This window comes from Homalodisca vitripennis, chromosome 4, assembly GCF_021130785.1.
Source record: "Homalodisca vitripennis isolate AUS2020 chromosome 4, UT_GWSS_2.1, whole genome shotgun sequence".
In the NCBI taxonomy this organism is placed as follows: domain Eukaryota; kingdom Metazoa; phylum Arthropoda; class Insecta; order Hemiptera; family Cicadellidae; genus Homalodisca; species Homalodisca vitripennis.
In genome coordinates, this window is record NC_060210.1 from 85635565 (window position 1) to 85645599 (window position 10035).

General features: G+C 32.2%; 1 protein-coding gene across 1 annotated transcript; it reads right to left on the reverse strand.

Moving 5' to 3' along the window:
* Nucleotides 1-644: 644 nt before the first annotated feature.
* Nucleotides 645-9692, reverse strand: LOC124361462. Its single transcript, XM_046815512.1, has 3 exons — nt 9480-9692; nt 6909-7101; nt 645-1030 (listed from the first exon to the last, which is right to left on the reverse strand). Exons 1-3 carry the CDS (start codon nt 9507-9509, stop codon nt 735-737), a joined length of 519 nt encoding a protein of 172 aa, XP_046671468.1. The 5' UTR covers nt 9510-9692; the 3' UTR covers nt 645-734.
* Nucleotides 9693-10035: the final 343 nt, after the last annotated feature.

The window sequence follows — 10035 nt, forward strand, 5'->3', positions numbered from 1 at the left end:
CATTCAAATTTATCTCTTCATTAAAAAATAATGCAAAGTCAATTTTAGGAATATTTGTGTGATAAAGTAGAACTAAATTCTTAAAATCGTCGTAAATGCATTAGACGATAAATGAAGTAAACGCTCTTTGTTTTACCGAAGTAGGCTTCTCAGTCCCACATATGTACTTATATTTTATTCATCGCGATAATAAGGCAAACGCAACTATGGCACTGGAAATATCTTAGACCGGAAGTACATTTTTACAAGGACCTGAAATACATTTTTATTTTATTGAAGTGAGTTTGTGGGACCTAGTTTATATTTTTTGATCGCAACAAGGGAAACTCAGCTGTAGTGTCGGTAATATAATTCATTCGAACCAAAAATGCTCATAAATGCGTGAAACGTGATATTAGAATCAGCCCCTTAATCTCTGATCGTCTTATCCACGGACATTTAAATAATTACCTGACATATGCTTATTTAAAAGGAAAGTAGTGCACTATCACATACATACAAACCACAAAGGGAAATGCAAGTCAAAGATCTCGTTGAAAATAGTGTTTTAAAGATATGTTTGATGAAACTTCGTTGTTTATACCATAACTTTAACAGTCTTCTTGTATTTATGCTTAAAAGGTATAGATAAAGTAAAGAAATACTGTTTTTCAAAATGTTTACTATAATAATAAATAGGAAGGAAAGAGGAGGTGATATTGACACATGTTGTACCTCGGATGGTAATATTGTAGTTACGCCTTCCTGTCGAGGTAGGGTGGAAGATACTCCCCGCGTTCGTGGAAGAACTCGTGCGAGTTACTGTGTATGGGCACGTAGTGAACGGTTTGGCCGTGGGAGTCACTCTTGTGCTTCTTGAAGCTGGAGAGGACAGCAAGGAAGAGCGCCAGGGTGGCAATTGACAGAGCCTTCGCTGCCAGAAGACCCACGCTGCCGAACCCTACCACCCCGATTATCGTGGCTAGGAGGAGTGCTAGTAGAGCTCCCAGGGTCAGCCGGATGCCGCCGGCGATAGGTCCTTGCCGAGAATCTGGGGAAAAATCCACATTTAAGAACCTTCTTTTCGTGAAGATTTAGAAACCAACATAAAAGGTGCTCGCGAGACATTGACGTAACTATCAGGAATAATAATAGTCTCAAAACAAAGAAAACATTGCTCATCTGAAAACAATCTGAAACCATCTATATCTCATGTATACTGTAAAAATATATTTCAATTTTCAGCCGTGTCTATTAGTGTCTGTTTGCAATATTATCAAATTTACAATTTAAATTCACGTTAGAGTGATAAAAAATTTCTTTCTTTTTTTTTGTCATCAGTCAACTTATTTTAAAAGGACTTTCAAAACATCCCAACCAAAACCCATTGCACCCTCTTAAGGTGAAGTTTTTTGGACATGATTTTTACAGTGGATTAACTTATTACATGTATAACTCCATTAACTTATAACTCCAGAAGGGTTCACTTCTGACTGGTTTATAACTTCCAGTTAAACCTTACACTGGGTACAGTAAACCCGATGTATCAATAAATCTGGGCAACCCTCTGGATGTCCAGGAAGGGCACATCACTCACCGTAAATATATTGGAGTACAAGGGTTGTCGTTGGGTCTAGTCTACTGTGGAGTCTACTTTGTAATTGGGAAGGAGATTCCCTAAATGTTAAAGGTTGTTGTTGATAAGGGCGTGCCACCTATGGCTTTGACTCGGTAGACTGGTAAAGAGCTGGCCTCCCCTTCTTCAAAGGTGACGTGACATGAGATATAATGCTCACAGTCTTTCCTTATGGATTTCGATAGGAGACGGACAGTACCCCAATTTTACTTATCCTGAATATTCTGTCACTCCGGTAGCAGCACAAAGTGGTAAGCACAACAGAAGGTTACTCACCTTGCCCTAGAGGACAACTGATTATAATGCTGAAACATAACTAATTTAAAAATAGCGGTCGTTTTTTTTACACAAAAAACAATATAAGAACTAGAAATTATCATGGAAAATTAAAATTAGATCATAGAAATACAAAACGTAATTGCCTTGATCGTTGTAATTGTGCAAAACGAACTGAATATATAGTTTCCTGTATTGACTAATATAAATTTTGTGACGTTTATTTAAATTTTACCGCCACTAAAACAATAAAAATGAATTTCTCAGTGATAAAGACTGTAAGATAAAGATTAAAACTATATTGCAATAAAAATATACCAAATATTTACTACCTGGTTGCTCAAAGGTGGCGAACTGCGTTGATCTAAATCAACGTTCTCTTCTAGGACAAGTTCTTTGTATAAAAGTTTTATAGCTAAAGAGCTAACGCTATTGTAATTCTCAAGATTGAGAAATCCAGCAGTATTTCCTAAAGCTTTAAATTCCTGATCCGAAAGAACAATACTAAATAATAAAATCATTTTTGTTGTATGGATTATTTGTTATTGTATGAAAGGTACAATTAGTAGTTATTCACTTTTTCCCAATGTGGTTTATGGAAATAAAGAGGCCACTCAAAAAGGACTTCATTTTTGTAGACTTTTAAATTGGAGACATTTTTATATGCTTTAAAATGTGTTTCATATCAAGTGATTTTCTCCATAAGTGCTGGTGAGTTTATGTCTGATAAAGCTATTCTGTATTGTTTTGATTATTCATAGAATAAAGCATGTTCTTGCTGAATTAATACATTGGCTGCAGAGAACTTGTTAATAGTTCATAACATATGAGAAATAAATCCCCGCCAGTTCTTCGCAAGACAGTTAGATCATCTAAAAAAAACCAAATCAGCATAGGGATTCTTTTTCATTACATGTAACATGTAGGTTGGTGAACTTCTGCACACAGAAACCATTGCAACTAAGTGAAGTAAATGCGAACGTTTTTTGTATTTTTTTAATGCTACATGTAACTAGACGGTGTGTATCATGAATGCCAAGGTCACAAGGGTCCAGGTGACGTTCCATCATTCGTATTGCATTATATTGCTAAGTTTCTGCCCTAAAGTGATCTTCTTTCGGATAATAAGCCAAGGTAAAACAGAACCATACTCTGTCAGAAGTGTGCCTGATTGACACAAAATTAATAAACAATGTTTTCCTTGCTTGGATATTCCTCGTGACAGGAACAGTTCCATAATTAAAGGGCGTATAAAAAATGAAACAAATTGTATACAGCACAGGAGGTTTGTGAACTACTAAGGTTTGGTGATGATTAAAAGTATCCGTAATTAATTTTCATACGTAAAAATCATTGTGAATATTTAAATTGGTGGTTGAAAGAGCCAACTTACTAATAAGAAAACGTCTGTTCTCATTACTGAATATATTTTTGAATTATCTTGGGAATAGAAAATGAATATTCAATGAGTTCATAAGAATTGCAGGCTGTAATCCTAGAGTCATTTTTACTGCTAATAAAAGATAAAGTTAAGTAGCTGAAGTGAACGTTATCGCTAAAAACACCTTTATGAAAGAATAAAGTAGAAAACTTCGTTAAAACTATGTTATACAAGGGCGTCAGCAACGAAGTCTACATGTCCACCTACGAATATGTAGTCATATTACAAAGGATTGTTACAAATTTACAAACTACATTATGTATATGCAATATATTGAAATAGAAATGAAAATATTATTCACATTTTAACTGATCCACAAAGTTAACAAAATTACTTAATTTTTTGATGTTTAAAGGTAACTAGAGTTAATATATATCATATTTCTGTTGCTTAAAGTACTTAAGTATTAGCAATATTACAATAAATACTGTAATGGAAATGTATATATTATTGAGTAATACACTAGGCTTAAAAATACTTAAATTGTTGGGTGCTAAAGGGACCTGATCCCCTAGAAGATTTGATTATTTTCTTTTTGTACTAAAATTACTTTGAATTTTTTCATTAATCAGATTTTACATTAAAGCCAATCAGTAGAGGATAGTGTAAAACATTTGAGTTAGCTTCAAAAAAGGAATGAATTTGTTAGTATATACTCATTTTTAGAAAACTACATATAAATGACGAATAACATTAAAATTATTTGAAATTATAAAGGCACATTTAAATAAATAAGACATATCAAAATAGGGACATAACATGAGTCGGTTAACATTGTTCTTAAGGATAAACTCGAGTTTGGGAAAAAACCTAATATATATATCATATAGTTACGCTAATGGATTTGTTACATACAAAGATTTATCATCTATGATAAATACTTTTAAAATCTTAATTGGACATAACTTATATTCATATATGAAATAAATAAGAAACAAAATAATTGGTTACCGGTTAAGTTTCTGAAATCTTAACAAGGAATTTGTTATATTGTTGAACTTAGATTTTGCATTTCATTAATAGATTGCATTTCAACACAAGCGTTGTAATTGATATTATTAAAGTTAAGTATATAATTAAAACAAATTACCTACAATGTGTGGGGGTTTGAAAATTGTGTTAATTTCTTCCCCCATATTCTCTGATGATATCTTGTTCCGCGCCCCGTAACACGTTGAGGCCAAAACAAAGCACTAGTGTTTGAGTATTGCATCTCTACAATTCTGAAGGCGTTCATCATTATTTGGAATAACAAAATCGGACATAAGTACAATAAATAAAAGAATTCGTTCACGATTGGCACAAACTATTTAAGATATTACCGTTTGTTGTAATAAAATTCTTATTCGCATTTTAAGTAAAAAACGCAATCTGGAAGGAAACTGTGACTAGAATATTGGTGATTATACGAATAACGAACAGCTGCGAATCTGATATGGAACATTTGTGTGTAATGTGAATCACGTACATTATGCTCGGAACAATTTGCAGATCTATCGACGATTTTTACGAATGTTTCCAATTATGCGGGGCTTTAAAGCTGGAAACACCAGCTTATCTTGGGGGCGCGCAGCCAAGTCACTGATATCTTTTAATGACTCAGGATAGTAGCCTTTCAAGTTTCGAAACGGAATATGCAACCTCCTGCAATTGCAGAGGACACATATCTCCTTGAAGGAATGAAGAGTTACTTGTGACACACTTATGCCTTATGCTTATGATCATGCCCTATCATTCATTTTGAACTATCACTATCAATCCTTTCCAAATTTTTATAACATAAAATTATGCTTATGATCGTGCCCTACCATTCATTTTGAACTATCACTATCAATCCTTTCCAAATTTTGATAACATAAAATTATGCTTATGATCATGCCCAATCATTCATTTTGAACTGTCACTATCAATCCTTTCCAAATTTTTATAACATAAAATTATGCTTATGATCGTGCCCTACCATTCATTTTGAACTATCACTATCAATCCTTTCCAAATTTTTATAACATAAAATTATGCTTATGATCATGCCCTATCATTCATTTTGAACTGTCACTATCAATCCTTTCCAAATTTTTATAACATAAAATTATGCTTATGATCATGCCCTATCATTCATTTTGAACTGTCACTATCAATCCTTTCCAAATTTTTATAACATAAAATTATGCTTATGATCATGCCCAATCATTCATTTTGAACTGTCACTATCAATCCTTTCCAAAATTTTTTATAACATAAAATTATGCTTATGATCATGCCCAATCATTCATTTTGAACTATCACTATCAATCCTTTCCAAATTTTTATAACATAAAATTATGCTTATGATCATGCCCTATCATTCATTTTGAACTATCACTATCAATCCTTTCCAAATTTTTATAACATAAAATTATGGTAAAACTCTGGCCCAATAACACAGAAGCTTACACCTACGAATTAACAGTACACATCAGTCGGATAAGAATTATAAGCCGGCTGTAATATCGGCTATCTTCCAGATCAATGTTAACTGCAAATATTTTCACCCCCGTATATATTTGAAATTTACAATAATTCTATTTCCTTTCATACAGTCTATAAAGTATATGACTCATTTTAAAACTAACATTAATATGGATCCAAGCACCTTTGTTTTTGTGTGAAGTATACAATTTTTGAATATTAAAACTTAATAATATAAAATTACGAAATGTTTCAGTTCTTTTGAATTACAAAAAATCTGATGAACTAAAACTCACTTAGGTGTGTAGTAATGATATCTTTAAAATGAAACAACTGACATTGATACCTCTACGAACACAGCAAAAATACGGTATTAAAGTGTTTGATATATAATGTTATTCTAAATGGATAAACATAAAAATAGTTGGTATTTGAAAGACTTTCCAAAGAAAAAGTGTATAAATAGTTCAAAAAACCTTTATTTTACTACTATGAAAAGTTATATTATTATGTAAGAATCATATCTGCAAAATAGTTAAAAATATTAAAGTCACACAATTATATAATTTTAAGTCAGAAGTTCCTGTATATTAATCGAATTAGTGATTTATCTTTTGTCACATTTAACAATACATCGGCTCATTACCAACATATTCACCACACACACGTGCCACGCACCGACACTTATACACATAGTACACAGTTTCAAAAACAGAAAAAATGTAAATTTTCCTAGTAATAAAATATTTATTTAGAGGAAGTCAATGTGGAAAATTTACTTGTAAGTTACGATCCATTTAAAGAGGTTTTAGAAATTGAAGATAAAAAGAAAAGTTTTCTCCTAAGCAATAAGTGTGTACAAACTAACTCAGTTCGACCCCATGTGAAATTTCATGTTAGATTAATTTTAATAAAAATTATTGTACGATTAGGATTTACTGTATTAATTGAAATGAAAGAAAAAACAAGTGCATGAAAATTAAATATTAACTATTACTTTACGTAGAGAGAGCTAGTCAGTGCAAAACGGTCAATATAGAAATTGAAAATTTACTGTTTTGAGGACTTTAACATTGCAGAGTGGTTTTGAAGGAAATGTAACATTATTAATAACATATAGTTACATACTGGACTCACTATCCGTCTGGAAGACGGCCGAGGTAACATCGTACAGTCTCTGCAGCAAGGAGGGCGAGGGCAGCGTCAGCTCAAAGTCAGCGGGAGAGGTAGAGGGTGCTGTGGTAGTGACATTCTGGTTGCTGAGAGCAGGTCGAATAAGCACAGGCAGCAGCAGCAGGCTTGTCGTCAGCATCGCTGAACGCTGACAGAACATAAATTGAGTTTCTCTTTCATTTAATTTATTTTAAAAGTTTTACAGTTTCTAACCTTTGAATATTACACATTAATTAATTGTCCAAAGTATAACATTTTACACAGAAAATGTATGATGGGAAGGGTTGATTCAATGTGAATGTTGAGTTTTGCTCCAGTTTACCTTCTTCTTAGTGGGGAGTCTGGAATATGACGCTGTCACAGATTTGTCTCCTGGAATCTGGAATTGTGTTCGTTTTGAAGAGAAAAAAAAAACAAATTCAGTTTAACACAAAATCTTTACATCGGTTAGTCATCAGAGACGTCTCAGATGGGCATTCTCATTGTCTCATGAACGATTTGCGCAATTCAGTGCACTACGGTTTTTCTGACTCTAATTCTAAGCACGGTGCAGCAATTGAGTCTCAACTAAGAGGACATTTGAGATAGTTGAACTGGAGTTAAATTAAAAATTCACATTGAATCAAACTAAGAGGAAGGTGGTTTTAGGAAATATTACATATGTAATGTATTACGAAAAGAGCGTAACATTCTTATGCGTTAAATTTGTAACATAAATTTAATTATTTAGTCAAATATACGTGCTAACTAATTTAACTATGTATAGAGGTAAGATATACAGCTTGTATGCAACTGCATACATAATCAATATTAATTTATTCAATGTCTATAGCAAGTAAGTATGTATGCTTACTTATTGTGTTGTTGGTTACATCACACAAATATGTCTGTGACAAGCCAAACATAATATTTCTTAAGAATGAGGTCTTTGTTTTTGTATTTTTATGTTTGTAATTGCCTAATATTATACAAACTTTATTACGCCCATGCCATCAAATTTTCAAATTGTTAATATAAACGTTTGTAAATATATTGACCTATTATAAAAAGTATGATGAATATTTTTGAGATTTTTTTTAGCCTCGAAATACTAAATGTTCATTAACATAAATTTAAATATTCAACGTTATTAAAAAATTAACAAGTTGAAAAATTATTTTCTGGTAATTTGTGACGAAAGGTAACTAGAATAAAACGAAATAATTCACTGTATACAACAATAGAGTATAAATGTAATGTAATTTAGCACTAATTTGGGTCTGTTTGTCTCAAACTAAACACAACAATCTAAAACAGCATTAAAGTACTTTAATATAGGCAATAATTGTTATAAGTAATAGTAAATTTAATAATTTAAAAATTACAACTACTCGTAATTGATGTTAAAAAAGCAGCACTTAGTTCCATTAATTCGTTCTATTTGTAAAGAATAATCTTTGAATGAGTGCCCCAGTAAGCCATCAGAAAATATGCCTCCGATCCAAGAAAGTAGGTAATTAAATACAAGCTAAAAAGATTAATAAGTAAATTAAAAATTACAGTTGAAACCTAAAATGTAACAACAGAATAAAATGCAAGAAACGTTTAAAATGACAAACAAACTCTATGACTATGAGTTCAATATGTAATTATGCATTCATTATACACAATAGAATTATATTTTTTTTAAATTAAACATAACAAGAGAACGTCTTTTTACAATATTAAAGGATTGTATATCCTTAACAAAATTAAACCTTTTACAATAAACCAGACATGCCACTGGTTGAAGCTATAAATGCCTGTAATTTAACGTGGAGTGCTAATTATTTTTTACTCAGTTATCTTAAAGGGATTAAGTACTAAAAAATATTGCTCAAACTCAAAATCGACTGTAAGATCTTTAACTCGACAAAAAACTATTTAATATTAAATGTAATTTGTAGGTGGGTTTACTCTGGGAATGTGTTGTGGTGCGTACTTTACGAGTGTGTGGATAGGACCATCAGAGTTCTACACAAAGTGAGAGAAAACCGGTTTAATTCAAAATTATTTGAAAAAAGAAATAACAAAATAAACTAACAACATAAAGCAAAAATATTTGCTAGGTACATACATATGCATAAATAAAAATGTTAACTTTCAATACATTGAACATTTTTGTAATGATATGAACTAAAATACGAGTATATTAGAACAGTTCAGTTAACAGCCTATGGAAAAAACAAATTGATTAATTAGGCCTCTTGTACATAACAGTTTTTGGAATTTGAAAATGTCTTAAATAATGCCAGATCAGTACAAATGCATTTATTTTAGTTAATATAATTGTAATCGATATCACAGGTTTAGTCAGAATGTAAGTTATTAGTATGTTTTAAGTTGTGATAAGCTTTCGTTCCATTATAGTGTATTTTATATTTATTTAACTGATTTTCTTACTTAAATTAATACTATGTAATTGCGTCACATATTTTAGCTTTGCTCCTTGAAGAGAAGTCATAAACTGTTACTAACCACATTGCAGTGAACAAAATCTCCCCTTACCTTTTGGTGTAAGTAAAGTATCCAAGACATTGGCGCCACGTCTCCTGAGCTGCTTCACTGTGACTTCCCTGACAAATCCTGCTGGACATCTTATATCCTGGAGCGGTCCTGGCCAATGGGCCATGATATGTCATCCCTCGGTCTGGTTCCCACTGGCACCTGGAGCCGACCAAGCGAACAAGAGGAGAGCCCAATTCATAAACCCAAGTTTTTGTGCAGTTCCTCTACTTCTTCAGCTATTCAGGTAATGAAGGTCCTTTATGATCTCCGTAATGTTGCCAATACCGGCTCTTGTTGCGGGTGAGCATCAAGTGAACCTTCAGTCCAAGACGCCACTCTTAACAGGCTACAGCAACTTCTCCATGATTGGTTTGAAGGTTTCAAACATAAATGAGATGTATGTATTCAAGAGATTCGCAGAGAGGAGATTTCAAGGACGTTGGTGGGAACATTGGCTTATTATTAATCAAGAATGCTTTACGGATTTATAGCGTTATGCAAATGCTCATGAATGAAAATAATTCAATAAAGAAAAAAACAAAAATGACAATAAAAA